The sequence below is a fragment of the Mus musculus genome, chromosome 12 (assembly GCF_000001635.26).
Source record: "Mus musculus strain C57BL/6J chromosome 12, GRCm38.p6 C57BL/6J".
NCBI lineage: Eukaryota > Metazoa > Chordata > Mammalia > Rodentia > Muridae > Mus > Mus musculus.
The window spans coordinates 98195019-98221964 of NC_000078.6; the positions used below are offsets into that span (position 1 = coordinate 98195019).

A 26946-nucleotide genomic window follows, 5' to 3' on the forward strand; every position below is an offset into this window, starting at 1 on the left:
AGTAGACACCCCTGGCAGTAAGGTGAGCAAGCCAGAGGCCTCGCTCTTCCATGACTTAAGAAAACAAGGTGAATGGCCCCTGAGGTATTCCAACCACAGTTGACTTTTGGTCGGCACATGTATGTGCACCCACACTATGGACACACACTGACACACACATATGTACACACATATACACAAAGAGAGAAACTATGCTAACTTGGAAGAAATGTATTCTTTACAAAATTGTCTTCCAGGCTCTCCTTATTCAAATGTCCTAGTACCATTACTTCTCTTCCCTCCTAGTGATGTCCCCATGGGCAGTGGGACTTTAGGCTTCTACTTCTTGTTTTTGTTTTCTTATTGGTAAAATGGGAATAATAACATCTGTCTTACAAGGCTCTGGAGGATTAGATAGCCCACAGAGAATACCCTGTTTTCTTGATTCTCTATACTTCTTGCTATCTGGCAAGAAAAGTCAGGTCCTTGCCTAGTTCTAATGTTAATAATGGTTCTCTTTTCTGGCTCTAGCATTTCCTCTGCTCTCTCTTCTGCAATGTCCCCTGAGCCTTGCGGTGTGTGTGTGTGTGTGTCTATAAATGTCTTAAGGTTCAATCACCATTTAGTCTCAGTACCCCAAGCTTCTCTGCTTAAGGATAAAGTAGCTTTGGGGACAAATATAATCATGGAGACTCCAGTTTGGCACCAACCAAAAGTCACAAAGCAAAACAAAAGGCATGTGAGGGAGAGGGAGCTTTAGAGAGAAGGCCAAGGAAAGGGGAGAGATGAGAAGGGGATAAGAGAGGGAGGGGGTGGGAGCAAATAGAATGTACTGAGTACATGAATTAAATTGTCAAAGAGCAAATATTAGTCAATTTAAAAGGCGGGGGGTTGAGTATTCTGGGAAAAAATGGATCTAGACTTTTATTACCTGGCATGCTAAAAATATCGTGTGGAATTCTTCTCAATATGATCTATCACCATCTTACTATTCATCCAGCGTGTACATTGACTTTTGCAAGCCACCTCTGCCATATCTATTAAAATATCACACACTTCCCCCTCCCTTTTCCATTAATACAGATAATTACATTAGCAGATTTCCTCTATTGATCTACCTTTGATCTGTTATACTGAACTTCACTTGGCTGTGGCGCTATCATTTTAGTCATTGCTAGATCCTACGTGTCTGCACTTCATTTGCAGTTTTCATATCAATATTCTTAGCATGAGCAACTGAGGGGTTGTTCTCACCCACCATCACCAGGGCCATGCGTCCAGAGATCATTACAAGTAAGTGCCCCTTCTCTCTTGCTCTGTCAAACCACCCAGGAACTCGCTGCTCCTTCGTCAGCAGAATTGCTGTGCTGGAAACTGTTTCTGCCTGCTGTTTTATGGCAAATGGCTCCATTTGTTCCATGGTAATTGGTCATTTTCATCTGCTTCAGTTTCTTTTCAGTTAGTTCAACTCAGATCTTTTCATAGAAAAGCACTCATTTAGGCTCATTCTGCCACCTCTGGGCATATGGGTTATAGAAAAAAAACTATGAAACAAACAAACAAACAAACAAAAAGGGTTGTTTAGCATTTATTGCCTTGATTAATTAAATCGTAATTTAAAAGGACGTTCAATGTTGAACACATTGCTATGTGTTTCCTAGCTTTTTCCTTCATATACCTTCTAAACTGGCTGAGGCTACTCTCTGAGGGTCACTGGCACACCTTCCAACAGGAGCAAGAGCCCACGGGTAAGGAGGGACACAGAAAGGTAAAAGGGGACAAGTGTCCTCCAGAAGAGCCTTCCTCTTCTACAAGAATGGTTCTCAGTCCTGACTACAGATCAGAATTACAGGTAGTGCTTATAAAAATAAGATCCAATCCTTAAAGCCCTCCCCTAATCCAACCAAACAGATTCTCTGGGGTTAAAACCCAGGTATCTGATTATGAAGTCTCTTTGGATGTTTTTGATGTGCATCCACCAGAGTTGGTGGCAAATATACTCTACAAAAATGACAACAGCAGGGTGGGGTGACCTGAAAGCTCTTACAAGAATACAACCACACTGTCTCTATTAGTGCTCAGGTATTAGCAGGCTTGGAAGGCTGGGGTTGGACCCCTCCATTATAACCTTCAGATTATAAAACCAGGAACTCACATTTTGATCAAAACAATGAGATCTGAGTCAAATTTCTAGCCCTGGGTAAAGATATATCCCCAAAGCTCATAAGATTACTACCAGAGACTCTCTGCTAAGGAACGTAGACATACTATTCCCCCCTGCCCCCAACCTAGATATAGTTGTCAATCACGTAGCCAGTTAAACATATCTGTTCTTGGGACTTTATAAACTAGCATAAAGCCCACCTTAACAAGGGTAGGCACAATGACCATCCTCAACTATCTGTTCCTAGCCTTGAGAGAGACTTTATAATAAATGCTGCTTGTCTTCATTCTCTGGGTCTTGTCTGAATTAATTCCACAGAGATCACAAAGACCAGCATGTTGAGGAGATGCCAGATCTGGATCCTAGTCAAAAATTCCAGCCTACATCTCTCACTAAAAGATTTATTTGGTCCATAGATCTGACTTAACTTGAGTTTACTCCAGACACAGACTTAGTCAGTCTCAGCACTTGACATACTGTACTGGCTGGTTTTCTGTGTCAACTTGGCACAAGCTGGCGTTATTACAGAGAAAGGAGCCTCCCTTGAGGAAATGCCTCCATGAGATCCAGCTGTAAAGCATTTTCTCAATTAGTGATCAAGGTGGGAGGGCCTAGCCCATTGTGGGTGGGACCATCTCTGGGCTGGTAGTCCTGGGTTCTATAAGAAAGCAGGCTGAGCAAGCCAGGGGAAGCAAGCCAGTAAGGAACATCCCTCCATGGCCCCTGCATCAGCTTCTGTTTCCTGACCTGCTTGAATTCCAGTCTTGACTTCCTTTGGTGATGAACAACAGTGTGGAAGGGTAAGCTAACCCTTTCCTCCCCAACTTGCTTCTTGGTCATGATGTTTGTGCAGGAATAGGAACCCTGACTGAGACACATAGGCTTCTTGTATTTAAAAAACTCAGGAAAACAAGTCACAGGCAAAACAAACGCATGGCCAGGCAAGCTTCTCTCCTACTGGAGATGGAAGGGCAGTGCCAGGGGCCCAGAGGCTCAGAGAGCCAGTTCTGTTCTCTACCTCCTTCAAAACCTTAAGGTTTCCTTCAAAACCTTTACAACTATGGAAATAAATCCAATCCCAAAAGCATCAATGTCTCCCAAGCAGAGCCTAGAGACAAGAACCCAGTAAGAGAGGATTATTGAGTTGAATGTATGGCTCAGAAGAGCAATATTGCCCACACAGTTCACCAGCCTCGAATGAAACCAGCTCTAACCTGAGACACACAGGTGAAACCCCTCTCCCAGTTGCCCCTGCCTGCTGGGACCCCAGCAAGTTCAGTAGCCATGAACTATGGCCCATCAGCTCAGAGTTCCAGCTTCCTTCCTGTCTGCTTAACTCTGCAGAGACTTGATATCAAGTTCCAGGGTAGGGGAATACTGGAGGGAGGGTGCTACCCTCTCATAGGAGCAGGGAAGGAAGAGTGGGGAAGGGACTCTATAAGGGCAGACTGGGGGGCACCGTTTGGGATATTAATTTTTTAAAAAAATAAGAGCAATATCTCCAAAAAGATAGAGTGGAAGCTTTTTTGATTAACTTTTAAACACTCAGAATCACCTCCACTCACCCCAAGAGACCCAAGCATCTCTAGCTAAATGCCAGCCTTTTAATTTTTTTTCTCCCTGCCAACTAGTCAGACAGACTTTTAAATCCCCCCTATTTGGGCTAGAAAATTGACTCAGACAGTAAAGCACTTGCCATGTAAAGATGAGGTCCTGAATTCAGATGCCCAGTGCCCACGTAAAAACCCAGGTACAGCAGAACACACCTGTAATCCCAGCACTGGAGAGGCAGAGACGTGAAGATCCCTATGGCTGCTGACAAGACAGCCCGGACAATCAACCAATGAGTTCCAGGTTCAGTGATACTGCCTCAAAAAAAGTAAGGGGAAGAAGACAGCCTGCTGCTGACTTCTGACCTCCAGATGCACATGCACACACATGCATGTACAAACGAGCCCACGGCACACGTGTGCATGCATTGCATAGACACAATTCTCGCTATTTAAAAAGAGTTTTAGACATTTCACGTGGTCATCAGTGGCAATTTTCAGCCTCCCTAGTAATCTAGAAAGGAGTCCAGATGACTAATCCAGGCGCTGGCACTCCAACATGCTATGACTTTTTAGTTGCAAACATTACCTAATTTGTGAGGTTGTTCTAGGTCTGAAATGACAGAACACATGTGAGTTACTACTTAACATAGGGCGTCTGCACCCATCTGTAGTGGTTTCAGTGAGAATGACCCTACAGGTTTAGATAATTGAGTGTTTGATATGTCTGAATGCTTGCTCCCAAGTTGGTGGAACTTTTTTTTTTTTTTTTAAGGAAGAATTAGGAGGTGTGGCCTTGTTGGAAGAAATGTAGCCTTGTTGGAAGAAGTGCATCACTGGAGGTGTGCTTTGAGGTTTCAAAAGTCAACACCAGGCCCATTCTTTCTCTCTCTGCCTCATGCCTATGGATCAGATGGAAGTTCTGACCCATTGCCTTAGCGCCATGCCTGCTTGCCTCATGCTGGACTCACCCTCCGAAACTGTTAAGCCTCAATTAAATGCATTCTTTTATATGCTGCCTAGCTCATGTTGTGTCTTCCTAACAGAATAGTAACTGAGATACACCTACCAACAGCTACTTATTTGTTGCCTCTCCAGTAATGATCAGGAGCTACACTAGATACTACAGCTATGGCTCTGCATGGAATCAAACTGAATCCCTGTTTCCCTGAAGCTTACAAACTAATTCTCAATAAATGCCTGCTCGTAGTATTTCAGGACACTAAGAATGGAAAGAAATCCATTCACTGCTAGAAATAGTATGAGTGGCACAGCAAGAACTTATGATCTTTTACTTGAACACCCTGTTTCCCAAATGGAAGGGATTTGTTAAGTTTCCTGAAAAGAAAACTTCCTGATCTAGAAGTCTTCCCAAAGAGGAGAACTCACTCGCTTCTCCTCTTCTGGATCTGTGTGTGGGTTTGGGGGTGGGGGTGGGGGTTACATGTTAAATTCAGGAGCTTTAAGATGTCAAAGGTGTTCTATCCCCTGGAACCGGAATTATAGGTGGTCATAAGCCTCTGATGTGGGTGCTGGGTACCAAACTCAGATCATGTGCAAGAGCAAAAAGCACGCAACCTCTGAGTCATCTGTCCAAGTCCTGTAACACAGATTTTAGATAATGCCATTCAGAAAGAATGAGAAGATCTTGGGAAAATAAGAATACACACCAAAAATGGGTGTGGACTTCCCAAGAGAGATTTTCTTGAGAAGTTATCAGAATTTTTTATGAGATATTAGAACTGATTCCCAGAATAATAGCATCTATGTAATAGATTCTCCAAGGCTGATTGGCTGATTAGAATTTCTGTAACTATGCAGAGCTGGAATATTTCAGGTCTAGAACCAAACTATCTTGGGCTATCTTTACCCTTTAACTGATTGACAACTCTGCATGACCTTAACATCCTGTGACCCTCAAATAAAACCCTTTTGAGATTGTATGAACAGGCCCCTGGCTTCCACTGACCCCAAACCAAGAATCAGCTGAGACCCATAGCTGGAAACTGCACCCAGCCCCTTGCTGTTACCCATCTACTAATGCTATCGATTCATCTTTAAAAGTACATTGATTGATGGCTTCTGTTGTTTTGTTACTCTAAGACCTCCCTGAAAATGCTACCACAGAGAAGCATGCGTTTGGGATGACCTAAGTCTGTGTTCCTGGGCTCGAGTCACTCATGTTTTGCTCCAGAATAAACTTACTCCCTTTCAAGTTTGATCTGTGCCTACGAACTGTCGGTGTTACACACGTCAGAGATTTTAAGTATTTGGCCCTTTGTCAGTCTTGTGTCCGATCCAGAAAGCAGGTTTCCTGGTTGCCAGCTCCAGTATGCAGCTCAGGAAACTTGCAGACCTTCAGGGCTGAAGTTAAACCAGCTTCCGGGAGAGCCAAGCATCAGCCTGTGAGAAAGGCCTCTGCTGTGTGCTTGGTAGGCTACTGCAGCCAAGGACGTAGCTGGTCTCTACTGATGCTTGGGTGGAAATGAAGCAGTGTTTCACTGTGCAGCACAGGTGTCCTTTAATTCACGCTCAGCCTCCTGGGTGTTGGGATTGCAGGCAGTCTGTGACAGGCCTGGTGGATTCTTGAAGTCCATTAGAATTCTTTTAATTCTTAGTAGTTTATCTCATCTGGCTAGTTATCATCCTTTGTGTTATTTTTGTTTTAATTTTGTTGTTGTTGTTGTTGTTTTGCTTTTCTGGTGTGGTTTCTGTCTTCTGTCTTTCGTCTGGACCCTGACTGAGAAAATTCTAAGATTTAAGAATCTCACAAAGTATTGGGGGAAAAAAAAAACAAGGAAGAGAGACCATCTCCCAGTTAATTTTAGAAGGGACCACTCTAGCTGAAACCAGACAAAGATATAATTTTTAAAAACAGGGCAATACTGCACATGGGTATAGATGCAAATACCCTTATTCCAATGCTTGTAACTGAGATCCGCCAATGTAGAGACAGGGTGGGGAACCCCGTTCAGCATGACATATCTAAGGAACGCAGAGATGTTTAATATCTGGACATTAGACAATGCAATATACAGCATAACAGATAAGAGTAAAATATATACATAAACAGATAAACATACAATTATCTCATCAAACTGGGTATTTAACAAATCTAATTCCTACTTATATTTTTTAAAAAATCTCAGAAAACTGGCATCTAAAGATAGTAAAGAAAGGGAAGAGGGAAAAGAAGTCAGCTAGGATATTACACTAACAGGAAAGACACTCTCCCTAAGATGGAACAAAGTGAGGGCAAACACCCTTAATACTTCCCAGTGATGGACCTGAAAGTTGCAGCCAGCACAAAGGCAGAAACCTCGCCCCAAAGCAGACATGCCAGGAAGGAAGCCAAAGCACCGTGGCCACAGATGACATAACTGTATGTGCAGAAATCTCAGTCTATTCCAGACACGGTGCACAGCATCAGAGGCTCTAACGCTGAGGCGAGTGTAACATCGCAGGACCATCTTGAGGAATGCTGGCGGTTTCTTATGAAGTTAAACAAATCTTAACACCAGAGCTAGTAATCTCTCCCCCCTCCCCCATTAATCCAGAAGAACAAATGCAAATTCTCAAAGATTTGTATGTTAGTGCTGTGATGACTTTTATTTTTCATCTCATAAAAATAGGAGATGGAAAACCAATGGTGGTGCATCCATTCAATGCTGCTCCCTTCAGAAATAAGGAGCAGTGTACCACTTTGGCAAAACCTTACACACTGGACAAATCTTACAGCATCCCGCTGACGGAAAACACACATCCAGAAGAGTCCACAGCGCATCCTGTCACTTCCATGCTTTCAAAACAAACAATATTTTGGCAACAGAGACATCACTGTTGCTTGAAATTAGGAGTGAGCGGAATGGATTGCACAGGTATAGCAGAGAACTTTCTGGAGTGATGCAAATATTCAGTAGCTTCATTGGAGTGTGGGTTACAGGGAATGTTTACAAAATTATTAAAACAAACTAGACACTTAAAATGAGAATATTTTAAGACATATAAATTACACTTGTATGTTATTTTTCAAAAATAATTTAAAATCTAAACAGTAAATCATTTAGCCTTGGTTTCAAGTTTTCGGAAGTAATACAGACCTCACTGTACTTCTGCCTCGCTGGAGCACTACCAATTCCCATGGAGCAGCGTTATGTCAATGAGTAAGTTTTCCTTATAAAGAATTCCAGAGTTCACTTTACCCACATGGAGAACTGGTCTGTTTCTAAGAGTTACATTAATGTTACATAAATCATACTAATGAGAAACATGCTTAGCAACATTTAAATCTAAACCCTGGGAATATATTAAGTGCATCTATCCAAAAACATCAGGAGATGATCCAAATCTGTGAGCTAGTTAAACCCTCGGCGGTCCCTCCTGCCACACATTGACAGATGAAGGCATTCACCGGTGCTGGGCTGCGTTCAGAGCCCCTTGTGAGGACTCACTGCAAAAGGCACAAGAAATGAACAGGGAAGCAGTTAGATTCGCCTACGGCACCAGCTTATATGGGGGAAATGTGCTCAAGGCGGTTATAAGGGTGATAACATCTAAAAGTTGGATGTAAGATCGTTAAAAAGTACAAACAACCCAGTTAATCTGGTTGTTTTTTATTACTGCAGAAATGGCTTCAGTGTTAGTTTATTAATGAGGTAATTGTCAAATCATCCCACCATCATCTCACACAACTCCAAAAGTATCATCCTGGGGGGGGGGGGGAGGGCATGGGTGAGGGGAGGGGAGATGGAGGGAGAGGGAGAGACGACTGCACAGTGAAGTACTCGCTGTAGTGCTCATCAGTTTCCCCTTGAGCATCACCATCTTCTAAGGAAGCCTTGACTGAGGCGTGTGGCTAGGCTCACAAAAGCTCCTCTGTGGCCCCAGTTGCCTGCACGATCATTTACAAACAATGTGGAATGAGCTACCTTGGTATTAGTGCGAAGGCTGCAAGGGCAGAACCCGCCCAAGCACCCCTGAAGGATGGGACTGAACAACCGTGGGCCTTGAGAGCTACCACAGAGAGTGTCAAAGACTACCTGCATCCCCTCTGGAATCGGCTCTAAATAAACCTTTCACAGGATCCAGCAAAAATGCACCATGTCCCCTATTTACTCCTCATTATCGTTAGCCTCAAAGGCTCATATATAGATCCATCAAAATCAGAATTCGCCCTGAACCAAAATCAAAAATAGAAAATCCAAATCATGTCTTGACGCCCCGTGTGGACTAGCGAGCAGCTTCCACGCGAAAGTTGTCAAACTGCGCAAACTCGAAGGTGTGTGTTCCGATCGCAGCCCAGCCATGCCCTGGGTATTTCACACGGACGTTTTTCCATAGGATCGTGCCGTTCAACATACCAAAGGCGAAATAACCCTGCAGGAGAAAGAAATGTATCCCTTGAAAATGGAAATAATGCTCTGAAGTCTATTTAAGAATATGCCTCAGCTACTTAGTGGGACAAATGCCTTGTCTCCCTCATCGAAGGCCTAGAGCTGTAAAATACAATTGCAGGTGTTTCAGCAAAAGCCTGAAAACAAATTTTCAGCAACTTTTTTTTTTTCTGAAAGAAGTACCTCTGTTTAAAGTGTTGCCCAAATGCAGCCAGGCGTGGTAGCCCACACCTTTAATTCCAGCACTCGGGAGGCAGAGGCAGGTGGATTTCTGAGTTCGAGGCCAGCCTGGTCTACAGAGTGAGTTCCAGGACAGCCAGGGCTACACAGAGAAACCCTGTCTCGAAAAACCAAAAAAAAAAAAAAAAAAAAGAGTTGCCCAAATGCATGAGATCTCAGTATTTCCTGATGTTCTATCCAAAATCAAAACACAAAAATATGCCCATAATATTTTATAGTATTATGAAACTTCAGACAAAAGTCCATTAAAATAACTCAGTAGTTGCACATACTGGTACATTGACTAAGTGGAGAGATTCCTCCAGAGTTTGCTGGAGCCCAAATGCCTGCTACAAACTGCTATGTGTGTAAGGTCTAATTAAGGACTGTGCACTCAGTCAGGAGTTAGCCTTGAATTTACTCTCTTTGTCCCCATGAGGAGCATGTTACTACAGAGCCATATGGAACGCCTCCCCTTAGGTCAGAAGAGCAGTAGCCATGGGTTAAGCAGAAAAATGGGGCAAAGTGGAAAGAAGAGGGAAGTGTGTATGAAGTGTGATTGACTCGTAATGATGGAAAGAAATCAAGTATGTCTTTCTCAGCAAGTGGCCATTACGTTGCCCTCGCTATCTGGCTGGCACACAGTAAACTAAATTTCAACCTTTATTACCACTGCTGTAGTACACTGTGAGCACACACTCAAAAGTACACCAAGTCTGCAGCTAGCCATATAAAACAGGCTACTTTCAAAAGATAAAGACCTAGAGAGTCTTTATCAGGCCAAAACCCAACACAAATCTTCAGTCTCAAAATGATAGTACAGTGCTCTTTAATTTTACAGATGAAGACACTGAGGCCTGGGCTGATTAAAATTCCATGTCAAAGATTTCCCAGAGGAGCCAGGAACTGAATCCAAGCCACCTAATGCCCAATGTGAAGCCAGTGCCCCTGACTACACACCTGCCCAGTTGTCTCCGTCTCACAGCACTTCCTGGACATCCTCTGCCACTTCTAGGGCAGTAACTGTCAGCACCGGGTCATCAATGGACACACGGACACACACACGGACACACACACGGACACACACACACACACACATGGACACGGACACACACACACACACACACACACACACACACACACCATGTTAAACATAGTTTATCCCATGGGGCCACACTGCCTCCTGGGCCCACACCCCAGGCTCCAGGCAGCCTGGAGCCCCAGGTGCTCCTCTCACAAGGCCAGACCAGCAGCCTTTCATACCCAGCTTGCTCTCTGCCCCATTTACATCTACACTCAACCATCACTCAGTTCTCTAACTTCCCCAGTTAGAGAGGCAGAGCAGGGGGCTATTTTATCACACGACCCCAAACTTCTTCATAATGATGTGTGCACTCACGTCCAAGTTACTGAGTTGGAACAAAGCTCAAGCAAACAGTGGCCTCGGGGCCAAGCACCTACTTCTGCAGTGCACTTTCACTGGAATGCAGGCACACTAATCTTTCATCTCGTCTCCCATGGCTCTCTCCCATGGCTCTCTCCCATGGCTCTCTCACACTAACAGCAGAGGTGAAGAGGTACAGCACAGACCACATGGACCACAAAGCCCATCTACCTCCTGCCTGGCTTCTCCAAGTAAAATGTTTCCCCAGCCCTGAGAATCAACTCCTCATACAGCATGGCTGATCTTGAAGCTACATCATAGGGTGGAAGAAGTTAACTGATTTGCCCAGTCTCAAAAATCCGTTAGTGGCAGAACTGGACCTAGGAACAGACCTTTCAATGTTTCTCTCTTACCTACCTGGCACCATCATCAGGGCCAAGAAATTTTGGCTAGACAAGTCTTAGGATCCAGGAGAGATCCCGCCCCTGCTATCATTCCAGTCAGCACACATAATATTAAGCCAACCTTTAATGACTTAAGCCCAGAGCCATATATAGATTAATGCATCTTTCAACCATCATCAGAGAAGCCTCCTTTTGCAGCAGATGGTGATTAACACGAAGACCCAAATTGGTCTAGGTGCAGAGAATGAGAGACTTCTAAATGGTCTACCATAAATAGGATGCTATATCACATCTGGTCTTCCCAAGGCTCATGGATCATGGGTGGAAGAGGGGGCAGAGGGATTATAAGAGCCAGAGGCAGTGGGTGACTATAAGGAAAACTGTTCTCTGGACATAGCAGGGGAGATACACACATACACACACATACACACACACACACACACACATATGAAATCACAACAATTGTTGCACCACAAATGAGACCTGTGCAAGCTCAAGCCGGACAGAATCCACGCATGCCCAGCAGGGGTGGCTATGAAGTGGTGCAAATTATGTGCACTAGGAAGAGTATGGTCAAATAAACTACCTCACATCCCAACTCGGTCCTCAACTCTAACTAATAAACAACTTAAAATGAGAATTCTCATTTTCAGTGGTTGGATGGGAACACAGAGCAAATTTAAATTTGTTCTTTGAATCTCAATTTCAGTTTCTGCTTACAACCTAAACAGAAGCAGGAAGGGGCTGCTGCAGGAGAGGCACACATCGCAGATCGCACAGCATCCTTTGGGAAACACTCAGTATCTGCTTCATGATCAACCAAGGATGCTGCTGCTGCTGCTGCTGGCCAGATTCCCCTCATCCTGTGAACTCTCCTGTATCTCCTCTAATAATAAAAGTGTAGAAAACTGTGCTGAGACTTCAATGAGTCTAAACGATCAGAAGTAAGTTTCCATGACTCTGCATACTCCTGTAAGTTGTATTTAGACTCTTGATTCAAGAACACTGAGAACCACAATTCACTTGTTGACTTAACTGCTCACTCTTCAATTTAAAAGGCAAAAACAAAGTTAGAAAGGAAACACTGGTCTGAAAAGTAGACTCCTGATTCCCATGAGAGTCACTGCCATACACCTCCATGCTATGGGTGGATGTCTGGCGACTCCACATCAGACTCCCTCTTTTCACCATTTGTCACATCCTTCCATTTGTTTTATAACAGAAAATTCTAGAAAGTTACAGAAACATTTTATCTCCATCCTGTCTCATCAGCAAGACCCACCTTAATGCCTAAGGTGAGTGTGTACCATCGTTTAGCTGTAACGTCCGCATGTCCTGAAGCATACGTTATCCATCCACCTGTAACACAAAACGGATATCTCAACTGGCTTACTCTTAAGACCTAAATCCTATGTAGGATCAACAACCTAGGGAGGGTTGTAAGTGGCACCTATACTTAGTTAATGAAGCAATGCTCCTTCATTTCCAGATCTACAACTGACTTAAAAGGAAAATCCCTCGTTCAGCTACACACTACACAAGCATGTATTAAGATTCTATTCTACACCACAGGAATATGTACACTCACAGCAGAATGAATGAGATAAACCTTAAAACTAACTACAGTCTGTTATATTACCATCTAAGCCCATGGGTAACCTATATCTGGTTGGAGCAGCCTAAGACTGCAAAAGACTGCCAGTGAATGGATGTGCTCACATGAACAGCGTCGACTTAAAATAGACAGAGAATAAGCTAATTTTGCACATATGACATTTGGATGCTGGAAGAAACCTAGGAGCGGACACCAAACAGGTGATTTAAAACTACAACAATGGGGACTGAGCTGCAGACTGAAATCCCGAGTTCCGATTCCACCACTGACATGTTTTGGGGTTTCAGGGAAAATCAATTCACGTCTCTGGCTCTGCTTTGGATCAAAAACTCAGTGAGGTACGTCCTGGACGGGTAGCATCCTTACCACCTGTCACCTCCTTAATCCTTTACTTAACAGGGCTGGGGCAAAGAGCAGAAAACTATAGGACAGATTGGTTTGCAGGGGAGGGGATTAGACTAATACAGGAGTAAGTCAAGAGGCCGAGAATCAAGAAGTTACCACCACAGGGGCTTTGTCACTCCAGCCGTGCGAGCTAGGCGTAACTCAGTGTCAGCCCTGCACAGCAGCTTTTCTGCACAGGCCGGTGCTGCTGCGACATGGCAGTGAGGAGAGGCAAACTCTTTCCAAGTATCACGTATATTAGGGAAGAGGCGCTCTCCATCTGAAGAGGCTCCACTTGTTTTGACTTCTATGAGCACCAACATTCTAGTCTGAGTGTCTCCTCAGAGTGCTCTTCTCCCGTCACCCCTTCACCGGGTTCTCCACAAACCTTCCCCTCACATCACTGCGTGCCCCGAATGCCCTAAAGGCCTTTCTGCTGCTATTTTCTCATTTACTGAGATGCCCTTTTCCTTACAAATCAAATAGCTATGATTCTGAGCGGCTTAGTACTCGCCAGCACATGTTGAAATTCATCCCAGAAGACACAGACACTTAGACAGGCTCAAAATAAGTTGTGACACGTGAAAACATGTCATTTACCCAGGTCAGCTGTGACTCTGTAAGAGCCATTTGCAAAAATCCAGAAAAAGACTCCTGTAGCACTTCTAATCAAGATTCCACCTTTATTCACTCTTCCAGCAATGAATACGCCGCCGCTCCGAGGGGTCTCTATATAAACATCGCACTGCACAGTCATGTTGGTCCTGCAGAATGAAAGCGGCAGTTACATCACCCTCGTCAGCTACGCTATGATCCAGTACCGGCATGGCCAAGCCTCCAGTCTTCAGTTGAGAGACTGACACGCTACACCCTAAGCTCGTAGCAAGGATGGGCTTCAAGAATGCACACTGATGACTGTTTTAAGTTTAACAAGCTTAAATTAATCAACTTTGTTGATTCTTTTAGTGGGTTGCTGGACAATATTTATAAGCTTTAAGCATGTTTAATAGCATGTTTCTTGTCTGGATATACTAAAACACTTGGTCATTCTGCAAGTGTGACATTGAAAGGAAACATTTCTACGCTGCATAAAGGTGGCTTTCAGTGACTGTGAACAGAAAGGTTTACTTACATTTCCACCAGCAGAGAAAATGCAGGCCATAAAGAGATAGTTGCAGAACTCAGGCTACTTTGAGACTAGAGTATAATTTATACCTATCAAGATTTAAAAATGCCTGAATAAAGATCTAACTCAATTCTGACTCTAACATGACAGTCAGTTTGGAGGCTACAGCTAAGACTCCGAAGTTAAGGGCACTGACTGCCTTTCCAGAGGACCCTGGTTTGATTCCCAGCACTCGAGGAGCCTTACAATGGCCTAAAACTCCAGTTTCAGGAGATCTGCTGCCTTGTATGGACTCTGCCAGGTCTGCACACACATGGCATACAGACACATACATGAGGGAAAAACACCCATATTCATAAAAAATAAATTCAAAACATGTGAAGATAGTATTTTGTTCTGATTCTGCAGCAAGACCTCTGGAATCTAATGGGATGCTGGGTAACCCAGCCTGATGGCGCCGTCCCCCAGCGCCTAATTCACTAAGTCTGAGGTGGGCCCTGAATATTCCCATCTCAACTTCCCAGATGATCTGAGGATGCTGGTGCACAAACCTCATTTTGAGAAGTGTGTTACACTGCACAGGCTGTCTGCCTGATACCTTTACAGACGCAGTAAAGCACTGTGCATAGGTTCACTGGTCCACAGGGATGGTCTGCCACACAGGAACCACCACAGCCTTTACAGTAAGCTCTCCTCCCGGCTGCTTTCCGCTTAAAGATGTTCCCGGGTACAGCCCTTTCCTCCTGAGACAATACTATCACTCCCTGTAAGCAACCACTTCATACTCAGCATGTAACCGCAAATAGGGAAGGCATGCACATCCTGTCAAGTAACAAATCCTACAATTTATCTAAAGTAAGACAAGGACACCAAGACATCTGTTCTGGACATGAGGCAGGGGGATAATGGATCCTTACGTCTCCTTTACGTTCCTCAAAGTTTCTTAAGAGAATTGTGTACAGCTGAACCCTATCTTATAGGAGTGGGGGAGAGAGAGGGAGAGAGAGAACACACATGTAATAGAGAATTCAGCTGTGAGCAAGAGGAGGTTATTTTGTGGAGATCTTCAGATCACAACCAAAGCTTACAAAGAGACAGAAATCTCTTTACATATCTCTTCAGCAAAGCCCGTCCTTCCTGCTCAAATTACCATACTGGTTCTCATCAGGATCTAGGGCTGAGGCAGGGCTCTGAGGCACACACAGCAGTGCTGAGGCCTGACTGCCTTACTAAAGCAGCGCTGCACACAACTGATCTTTCCCTGTCTCCCTCTGAGGAAGAAGACTGGCCGATTAAAGCAAGGCTTCCGGCAGACACAGGCCAGGTCCCAGTTCTGCCATTTACATGGAATGGAATTGTGGGTAATGGAAGTGTGGGTAATGGAAGTGTGGGTAATGGAATCGTGGGTGTTATCTCATTGCAGAACTCCCTTTCCCAATCTACAAGTTGAGCATGATGCATCTGCCATCAGGGGTTGACCACTTCCCTCACCAGCCCACAGTCGCAGGCATGGTGTCTCTGTGGCTCTCTGAACAAATCTCGCTGCTGGAATAGAGGATATAACATTCGAATATAAAACAGGATAAACCCAAAACACCAAATCACATGGAAATTAGGCAAAAAGGTGTTAGTGCAGGGGAGTTTCTGGGTGCCCTGAGCAGAAAAGCATGCTGGAAATACCCAACAGTGGGGAGAGGGAACTTCCACCTCCAGCAGAAAGGCAGGGCATCAAATAGAGGGATGGGGTTGCCATCCCACACGCAGAAACTCTGACCCAGAATTGTTCCTGTCTAAAAGAACCACAGGGACAAAAATGGAGAAGAGCCTGAGGGTAAGGAGGTCCAACTTGGGATCCATCTCAAGGGAGGCTCCAAGGCCTGACACTATTACTGATGCTATGGTGAGCTCACAGACAGGAGCCTAGCATGGCAGCCCTCCAAGAGAGGCCCAACAAGCGGCTGACTGAGACAGAAGCAGATACTTACACCCAACCACTGGAGTGATGTCAGGGAGCCCTGTGGCTGAATTAGGGAAAGGCTGGAAGAAGCTGAGGAGGAGGGTGACCCAATAGGAAGACCAGCAGTCTCACCTAACCCAGACCCCTAGGATCTCTCAGACACTGAGCCACCAAAAAGGCAGCATACAGGAGCTGATATGAGGCCCCCAACACATATACAGCCGAGGAGTGCCAGGTATGGACTCAGTGAGAGAAGACATGCCTAACCCTCAAGAGATTTGAGGCCCCAGGAAGTGGGGAGGCCTGGGGTAGGGGAAGGGGGGAGAAACCATCTTCTTGGAGACAAGGAGCAGAAGGAGGAATGAGATGAGGAACTGTGGGACGGTAGACAGGGAGGAGATAACAAGTGGACTGTAAAAAAAAAAAATAAAAGTAATAAAAAAAAAAGTAAAGCTTGTCTACTTAATTTTTTTTAAAGGAGAAAAACTGTATTTTGGCAGAAAGTTTCAGACAGACTTCAGCCCATTGATGTAGGAAAGCCTTTGTGGAGAGACTCCCTGGTGGCAATGGCTTCTCACATGGATAAAGAGGGGAAAAAAGCTACAACCCAAAACAGAGGCCACCCATTCAGCAATACATCACTTTCCAAACGCTCCATTACTTCCATAAACAGACTAGGCACCTTGTAGGGGACATTTCAAATACAAGCTGAAGCAGCCACCATCTCTGTGCACTTTCCTCTCAGTGTAGATCTATATCCTTAACACTTCTGCTAACAATGCAAAGTATGTTCATTGTCTCATGCCATTCATTCAAAGCAACCATCGTTTTCATCCTACTATAGAAAAAGTCCACTTGGCATCCTCAGTTTGATTTTGGAATAAAACTTCAAACTTTTTTATAATTATAGACTTTTACACACGAGCAATATTGCATATGGGGGACCATTGGGACAATCTTTCCTTAGCTTCTCCCTTTTTTTTTGGCATATGTCTTTAAATTTATTTTCTTTCTTTTTTAATTAGGTATTTTCTTTATTTACATTTCAAATGTTATCCCCTTTCCTGGTTTCCCCTCCAAAAACCCCCTAGCCCCTTCCCCTACCCCCTGCTCCCCAACCCACCCACTCCAGCTTCCTGGCCCAGGCATTCCCCTACAATGGGGCATAGAACCTTCACAGGACCAAGGGCCTCTCCTCCCATTGATGACCGACTAGGCCATCCTCTGCTACATATGCAGCTAGAGCCATGAGTCCCACCATGTGTACTCTTTGGTTGGTGGTTTAGTCCCTGGGAGCTCTGGGGGTACTGGTTAGTTCATATTGTTGTTCCTCATTTGGGGCTGCAAACCCTTCAGCTCCTTGGATCCTTTCTCTAACTCCTCCATTAGGGACCCTGTGGTTGGCTGCAAGCATCTACCTCTGTATTTGTCAGGCACCCTACACCAGCTAAGGCAGTGTAATTCTACTGTTTGTCCAGCAGGTGGCAACACCAGCTTAACAAATCAAATCTGGTAAAACACTTCACAAAGCCTGCAAATAAATATTAACCTATAATCAGGTCCAGAAATCCTCAATTTTCCCATTAAAGTTGGATTTCTCTGACCGCAATTATCTTCAAACTGGCATAATCTAAAGGGAGGACATGGAAGCTAATTTGATCACTTGAGGTCACATAATTCTGACCCACCACCTATTAGGTTCTTGACAGGAGACGGCCTATTGGAATCCCTTCACTCAGAATGTACCCCAAATCGCAAGCGTATACACTGAGGGCATCTCTCACACACCAGTGGTGATCGCCTATAACACTGATTGTGCTGGAAGCGTCTGCAGCCCAGGTAATAGGTCGTTGGTTGAGAACTTGGCGCAGCGTGAAGCGGTGCTCACGGTCTTCATTATTCATGTAGTACTCAAACACGCCAGTCTGATCAGCAAAATTCGGAGCTTCACTAAAAAGTGGGTACTCTGTTCAGAACACAAAAAGTAAGTCCTCCACTTAGTATCTCAGCGGCTGATTAGCAAGCCCTTACCAGATCTCTCCTTTCTGATATCGGTGATACACTGTGAAATACTTGACTAATTTATAAAACATAATACTTAGAAACAAAGTTTAGGGTGTGTGTGTGTGTGTGTGTGTGATGTATTTGGAAATATATCCAAATAATTGACCAGATGCCTGTACTAGAGCCAATCAGCTGAAAGTTCATGTCCTGTCATGGACTGCGAGAGCCAGCAGTGAGTGGCAGAGTCCCCTTGTTGGGTGCAACAAGCGGGGCTGGCCCCTGCACGGGGTACGGTACGTCACACTGGCAATGCTAATCCTCTGCGTGCTGCTTTTCTACAGTTGTCAACTCTGAGGACCCAGCAAGAACAGAGCTACCTGACTCTTCTCTGAAACCTTCAATCCCACCAAATGCTGTTCTTGCTGGGTCCTCTGAGATGCAAACACAATGCGCATGCCTTCTGTTTTCATATGGTTTCCCCCAGTTACCTACCCATCAAGGCTTTTCTAATCACTTTACAGCAGATCCCCCTAAAGACCTGAGAGCTAGACTATAACCCCCCAGTAAACAATGAGTTGGAGCCCCTCATTACATCATAACTGTGTTAGGCACTCAAGTCCCTCGTACTAAGATACATAAGGTGGTTTAGCCTCCACATGCCTCCAGGACGGCAGCACCTAGCTATACACCCTAAGTTTCACCCAGAACAACTTAGAATTATAACTTTCATTCTCACAATGACTTCTGCATTTCTTCTGGAACTGAAAAACAAAAATCCACATCAAAGAACTAGAAACACTAGCTACCTTTGAACCAAATAAAACGCGGAAGCAGTGCTTCTCAACCTGTGGGTCGCGACCCCTCTGGGGTTTCAAACAAACTGGACATCCTATTTATCAGATATTTGTATTATAATTCATAGCAGTAGCAAAATTACAGTTATGAAGTAGCCATGAAAATAATGTCGTGGTTGGGGGTCACCACAGCATGAGGAACTGGATTAAAGCATTGCAGCATCAGGAAGGCTGAGAGCCACTGCTCCAAGGGCTACTCTCCGTCCAGTCTGACAAGAAGAAGCCCTGCCCTACGTCTACAGAAGGTGGATGACAGGTCGCGCCTGGCTAAGACTGCTTACCAACATTGAAATCATCCTTGTAGTTGGTTGGGAAGGGCTTCGAGCTGGGAGGGGGAGGGTAGCTGCCTTTGCGACCTGTGGTCAGAGTGGTGAGCGTAAATATCTCGTCCTCCTCCAGTTCCAGTGTGAAACTGCCGCTGCCGTCAAGGAGCTGAAAGAGAAGACAGCCCCACGTTCAAGGACAGGTGCTGGGGAGCGGTAAAAGAAATAAGCGTGAACAGCCATTCTGTTAGGACCTCCTAAACACGTGAGGAAGACCAGAAATAAGTACCCAGGCCCTTGACAACTTTAAGGGTATTTTAGAAGTGTATAAATAATATTTTATAGAATTTCACCAGATGGGGGGTGCCAATGACAAGATACCTGAAGGTCTATCTGTCACCCTACTCTTCCATTACACTGTAAGCTCTCTAAAGCTTGGGTACATTCAATTAATGTAACTCAGCAGCCTGCTTGCTTCTTTCAGAGCCTTGCTAAAGAAAAGAACCCACAAAGCCCACAGACACCTCAAGAAACATCTTACAATAAGAAATAAAACTTAAAATCTGTTCATCGTATAGTCAGTTCAGATTTCAATTAGTAGGCTGACTCTGTGTCACAGTTAGCCTTCTTGAAGCTAACAATACACTGAGAATTAAACCACATGTTTATAAAGGTCTTGCTTAGTTCACCTCGAAGTGTGGCCCCGGGGAAATACTCCCTAGAGCATAGTCCTGTAATAAGCGTAGCCCTCTGGAGCCGTTTGAATCCCCACATAACTAATGTGGGCTTGAGCTCAAACCTCCTTTGAAACTTTAATGAGTTTTATCTACACTGAATTAAAGGGTTTAGCATCGTATCATTGCTTTAAGGGTAAATAGATGCAGAACCATGAATATCTGATGCCACATTCTGCCTCAGGATTAACAATATTCCTATGCAGGAGATCAATTTGATTATGTTATTTCTAGCAAACTATTATACAAGTACAGAGTGGCCTAATGGGCATGTAACCATTGATATTGACTAGCTAACTATAACATTAATCATTATTAAAAATCCATCAGATTAAGTCAAATAGATGATGTAATTAACCTATTTTCTGGGGCCTCTTTATTCTTGGAAATCTTTCCTGAGAAGTCACCCAGTTCCAAGCACCATAAACCCCTGGACTAAAAGCAAAATAAGGCAAATCCCCAACCTCCAGGACAGCAAAGTGGTGGGGAGCCTGTGATGAGACCCACAGAGCCCGACACTGGGCCCAGTGAGTGAGGCTTTGAAGAAACCCACACTTGAGGTGACATATCTTCACAGATATGAAGGAAATTGAGACGTTCACTCTGGGAGGAAACACCAGCTACTGAGATAAGCATCTGAAAAGGAAATCTGTTTTCTGCTTCCTGAGAGGACAGTGAGGGTCACGTGACAGGTCAGTGGGGCTCACATGGGGAATGTGAGGAAAGCTATGTGGGGAAAGCTGCTGATCCGTTCCTATTTTAGGCACCCCACTCTCTAGCATTGTGATGGCTGGCTCTGAGATTCTGACTGACTGCTGAGACCTGGGGCACTGTCCACGAATAAGGGAGACCAAACAGAAACGAGTAGCAGAGAGAAGAAAGAACAAAGCATAAGAGAAACCCACAGAGGGCAGGACTGCCTACAGTCAACTGCTGTGGGGACACAGACTGAGCGGATGGTCTCAAAGGGGGGCAGCCAGGCAATGGTGGCACAGCCACCAACATAACTAGTGTCTAAGGACAGCACAGCGGTGCACATAAAAGCTTCTCACACCTTCATCACGATTTCTGATGAAGATATGAATGCATTTTATCTCCACTGTCCCGTAGCCATAAAATCATCTTCATTTTAATTCATTGATCCAATTTGCCCCTTTTTACCGTTGTAACGTCCCAAGCATAGAAATCAATGATAAAACTACCCATAGAGTATCCAGTTGTTTAAAATGAAGTCTCTGCTGCGGAGTTCCCAGCTTGGTATACCACACCTGCAGCTCTTGTATTTCTCTCTGTGGAGAAAACACAAGAAAACATACTTGAGAGATTCATCAATTCCTGTTATTAATACCTCAAGAAAGCAATGCCCACTGTTTCCAGTCGCTGAAAAGACCACCTCTAGGTTTGGAAAACAGGACATTGTTTAAGCCAATCTTTCACGTCCTGTCACCAGGAGCAGCAAGCAGCTGCATTAACCGCCTCCAGGGACCTGTCTTTTTCTGCTTTCGTTTCACCTAAACGCGTAAGGAAAGCGGGACACAGCCTGGGGACACTGACTGGCACCAGCTTAATCACTGTAACACTCAACTGGGCATGCTCAGAAGCACCCCTGTCATCGTCCCCTTTTGAGCATGTATGTGTTCTCTGACCTTGCACTAGGTAGGTCCAGCATGAGTCTACGACCATTCCTTGTTAAACTCCCTTCCGCTGCGAATGTTCGGGAGTGTGCCTGTTTCTAACATGCTTGCCTCTAGCACTGTGCCCAGTGTCCCTGAAGAAACCTAACATGCTTCCTTTTACAGAGGAGAGCACTGTAGTCCAGAAATCGCTACTCATTTAACTCATTTAATTAACCCACTGCATTAACACCTGAGAACACTAGCGAAGATTAAACAGGTCTTAGTGCCTTCGATGCAAAACACTCATCTGCCCTCTGTAAAAACCTTGTTAAACATTTAACTATTTACTCTAAAATGTCTTTGTTTATTACTGTACTGGCTAGTTTTGTGTCAACTTGACACAGCTGGAGTTATCACAGAGAAAGGAGCTTCAGTTGAGGAAATGCCTCCATGAGCTCCAGCTGTAAGGCATTTTCTCAATTAGTGATCAAGGGGGAAAGGCCCCTTGTGGGCGGGACCATCTCTGGGCTGGTAGTCTTGCTTCTATAAGAGAGCAGGCTGAGCAAGCCAGGGGAAGCAAGCCAGTAAGGAACATCCCTCCATGGCCTCTGCATCAGCTCCTGCTTTCTGACCTGCTTGAGTTCCAGTCCTGACTTCCTTGGTGATGAACAACAGTGTGGAAGTGTAAGCCGAATAAACCCTTTCCTCCCCAACTTTATTCTTGGTCATGATGTTTGTTCAGGAATAGACACCCTGACTAAGACAAATTGGTACCCGCATAGTGGGGTATTCCTGTGACAACCTGGCCATGTTTTGGGGAGGACTGTGGAAGGACTTTGGCTAGAAGATCCATTCATTGTTAAGAGCTCTGTCAGATGTTGTGTAGGAGCTTGGAAGATAATGTTGAGAACAGTACAGAAGACGGAGGTCTGGCTTGTGAAATTTCAGAGGGAAAATTTTCAGGGCCATTGCTGTTTTGATTGGGAAGATTCTGTAGTTCTGGTTAGCTGGGGCTGAAGAATCAGCTGTGGTTAACAAGATACCAGAACTACTAAAGCAAAAACTTTGCATTACTGGGACTATTGATGCTGGTTAGCTGGAGCTAAGAAATTAGCGGTGATTAAGAAGAGACCATCATCATTGAGGTGACATCTTCTGGGAAGTGTTTTCTTAAAGCACAAAGAGTCTGTGTTCCAGAGATAGCCAAGGTTGTACTCCTGCTGCAGCGGGACTTGGTAATGTATAAGGGTCACCCAGGTGGTACTGGTTTTGAAAGCATGAAGGGGTCATGCAGAGCAGCTGAAGCTCGGCACTGTGAGAGGCTATGGAAGGCCATTGGTGAAGGTGCAGCCTCAGTTGCAATTGACAGCCCAAGACTGAAGGGGTCATGCAGTGTTTTGGAGATGCCAGTACCATGAGATGACCACCAAGAGCAGCAGCAGCAGTGGAATACAGGCATCTGGAGCCTAGAGGACAATGCATGTGCTATAAAGGGCATGGCTGGAGAAGTGACCCAAGCCCTTGGAGGAGCCCAGAAGATCGTGAGTTGGATCCCAGACATTGGATGGTTGGAGATTGATTTTTTGCTTTTGATTGTGACTGTGCCCTGATATTTTCCCTCTTGAAGGAAGAAACTGTTTTAGTGGAGCCCACAGTTAAAAGACTTTTAATTGTAAAAAGACTTTGGATTTTAAAAGAGATGGATATTTTTTTTTCGGTTATAAAACTGCTTTAATGGAAAGCCCCTCTCCCCCCAATACACCATCTGGGATGGGGTAGATGTGGCCAGGGCTGGCCCCAGGACAATACTGAGCCTGTAGTCGTTACCAAAATATACATCTGTCACCATAAAGGACTTCTGCACCGCCTCAGCCCCACAGGTATAAAATCATAAATATTTACACTCTTCCACGCCTTCCACAGAACCAGGGTGCAGGGAACCCCTCCCATAGAAACAGGCTAGGATGGAGGCGGCCGTGCAGGAGGGACATTAAGGCCTCGAGGTCAGCCTCTCAACTGGGCACAGTCAGAGGCAGGTAGAAAACAGAACTTTGGTCCAAATTTTTGAAGGTAGAAACCCACAAGTCTCAGAGCTTTTTCTCCAGCCCTGGCCTGGGCCCACCTGCAAGTTGGTCACTGGAAGGAGCTTATAATCAAGTGACATGATTCTCCCATGTCCCTGGCCAGCCCAGAGGGTCCAGGCCATCCTCAGCTGCCGAGCCTCATTGTGACCTTTGTATTTGATTCCGTGTGGTCACAGACACCTGTACCTAGCAATATTTCCACTTGACCAAATACCTGAGTCTTTTCCATTTATATGCAAGAGATATAGTTTTAAATAACTTTTTATAGCAATGATACAATTGTATGTGTGTACTCTGAGCTTCTGTGTCCCCTGAGCTCCTTCCAGAGATGGATATTTTTAAGAGATTGAAATTTTAAGAATATGTAAAGACTGTGGGACGTTTAAAGTTATTTAGACCTTGGGGGTGAAAGAGAGGCCCATTGGTCGTGCAAACTTTATAAGCCTCAGTACAGGGGAACGACAGGGCCAAGAAGTGGGAGTGGGTGGGTGGTGGGGCGTGTGGGGGACTTTTGGGATAGCATTGGAAATGTAAATGAAGTAAATACACAATAAAAAAAAACTTTAAAAAAGAAACAGAAAAAAAAAGAATGTAAGGGTTGAGGCTTACTAGTGATGTGTTTGTGTGTCAAGTTGGCAAGGGGTCAATTGTACTGGCTGGTTTTGTGTCAACTTAACACAGCTGGAGTTATCACAGAGAAAGGAGCTTCAGTTGAGGAAATGCCTCCATGAGATCCAGCTGTAAGGCATTTTCTCAATTAGTGATCAAGGGGGAAAGGCCCCTTGTGGGTGGGACCATCTCTGGGCTGGTAGTCTTGGGTTCTATAAGAGAGCAGGCTGAGCAAGCCAGGGGAAGCAAGCCAGTAAAGAACATCCCTCCATGGCCTCTGCATCAGCTCCTGCTTGAGTTCCAGTCCTGACTTCCTTGGTGATAAACAGTAGTATGGAATTGTAAGCTGAATAAACCCTTTCCTCCCCAACTTGCTTCTTGGGTCATGATGTTTGTGCAGGAATAGAAATCCTGACTAAGACAATTACTATAAAATCTTAAACTGTTTTCTTCTCCCTTCTTGTATGTTACAATCATCATATAAAATTTACCTTGTTCAAAGATTATGTTCTAATATTTTTCCTTCAAAGAATATATAATTGCAAAAATGCTAAGTGAATATTGATCTGATATGTTGACAGAGAATAACCCAGAACTGAAGATCTTGTACAAATAAGTAATGACATTCTAAAAGATCAAAAATTGTTTTTCATATTTAATAATTATCATTAACTATCATTATTATATAAGCAGGATAATTTCAACTAAGTCTGCAATTACCATAAGTGCCACAGACAATGATAATTCTAGACTTACACACACACACACACAAAGATTATGACAGGCAATAATCTCCAGATTCACAGAAGAATTGCGTTGAAAGTAACACATCACATGATTTTTTAACAATGTGGGACAAAGGATTTCAAGTGGCATCTTAGGGCTTCTGTTACTACAGCCTGCACATGTAGTTAGGTGGTCGTAACAGTTGAAGGTCTCTGGATGTGTTTGTCACATGCTCTAGATGAATGGGGAGGCACTTGGTCCTGTGGGGGCTTGTTGCCCCAGTGAAGGGGGATGCTAGAGGGAGAGGTGGGAGTTGGGGAGGTAGGTGGGTGGGGTAGCACCCTCTTAGAGGCAAAGGGGAAGGGGGATGGGATGGAGGGTTGCAGAGGTGAGAGTGGGAAGGGAGACAACATTTGACATGTAAGTAAATAAAATAATCAAAAAAAAAAAAAAAAGCAAATAACAAGAACTTGCAACTGAAAAAAACCCATAGCTTTTGGGCTGATTTTGGAGTCTGACTGCAAAAGTCTTCTATCCGTGCCTCTTTCTGACGCCTTCCAGCTTACTGGAGTCAGAGGTTTAATCAAACACAAAATAAAACTCTTCCACGTTGTGCTTCATGAGCAAATTTGCCTTTGCTAGGGTTAACGTAACAACCCTGCTTTCTGACCACAATTATTAGATGTTTTCTCTAATTTTCCTAGTAATAAATGTTGTTCTCCTAAAAACTTTACGCACGGACATAACACACTCTGGTTGGTTGTCACCCTCCCTCCCTCCCAGCCCTGCTGGTCCTCTAATAATACTCTGGCATCAAAACAAAACCTCATCCTTAGGACATTAAGAGGCTTTTAAAATGGTGACTTTGGGTATTTTGTTTGGTTTTTCTTTATTTTGTTTTGTTTGTTTTTCAGTATAGAATACTCTAAACTTCAGGGCTTGAAGACTCCTCACCAAGACTACACAGAGAAAGCCCAGTTTGGATAAAAAGAAAAAAGAAAAGTCCTTAGACCTTGCAACTGATGCTCACCCCACCAAGGACAAGCAAGCCCCAGACAGCCTTATTAGGTGTTGGCTTCTGCCCATTTCACTACGGAGCCCAGAAGAGACCTTAGTTGGTGGAGGGCTTGGCTAGCATGCAAGGGAGCCAGGTTTCTTTTTTTTTTTTTTTTTTTTTTCATTTTTTATTAGGTATTTAACTCATTTACATTTCCAATGCTATACCAAAAGTCCCCCATATCCACCCACCCCCACTCCCCTGCCCCCCCACTCCCCCTTTTTGGCCCTGGAATTCCCCTGTACTGGGGCATATAAAGTTTGCAAGTCCAATGGGCCTCTCTTTCCAGTGATGGCCGACTAGGCCATCTTTTGATATATATGCAGCTAGAGTCAAGAGCTCCGGGGTACTGGTTAGCTCATAATGTTGTTCCACCTATAGGGTTGCAGATCCCTTTAGCTCCTTGGCTACTTTCTCTAGCTCCTCCATTGGGAGCCCTATGATCCATCCATTAGCTGACTGTGAGCATCCACTTCTGTGTTTGCTGGGCCCCGGCATAGTCTCACAAGAGACAGCTACATCTGCGTCCTTTCAATAAAATCTTGCTAGTGTATGCAATGGTGTCAGCGTTTGGATGCTGATTATGGGGTGGATCCCTGGCTATGGCAGTCTCTACATGGTCCATCCTTTCATCTCAGCTCCAAACTCCGTCTCTGTAACTCCTTCCATGGGTGTTTTGTTCCCAAATCTAAGGAGGGGCATAGTGTCCACACTTCAGTCTTCATTCTCCTTGAGTTTCATGTGTTTAGCAAATTATATCTTATATCTTGGGTATCCTAGGTTTGGGGCTAATATCCACTTATCAGTGAATACATATTGTGTGA

At 44.4% G+C, this 26946-nt stretch overlaps 1 protein-coding gene across 4 annotated transcripts in view; it reads right to left on the reverse strand.

The window, feature by feature from the left end:
• Nucleotides 1-7268: 7268 nt before the first annotated feature.
• Nucleotides 7269-26946, reverse strand: part of Galc (galactosylceramidase) — a 57173-nt gene continuing 37495 nt past the window's right edge. For 2 of the 4 annotated variants that reach the window (XM_030246561.1, XM_017314960.2), the window contains 6 exons: nt 21233-21319; nt 19315-19465; nt 17964-18141; nt 13693-13856; nt 12376-12452; nt 7269-9069 (listed from right to left, as the gene is read on the reverse strand). In XM_030246561.1, coding sequence (XP_030102421.1) covers nt 8923-9069; nt 12376-12452; nt 13693-13856; nt 17964-18141; nt 19315-19465; nt 21233-21319 — 804 coding nt within the window. In that variant the 3' untranslated portion in view covers nt 7269-8922. Of the gene's footprint in view, nt 9070-12375; nt 12453-13692; nt 13857-17963; nt 18142-19314; nt 19466-21232; nt 21320-24242; nt 25410-26946 lie in introns of those variants that run through there. The other 2 variants (NM_008079.4, XM_006515472.4) reach the window with 2 other exon arrangements.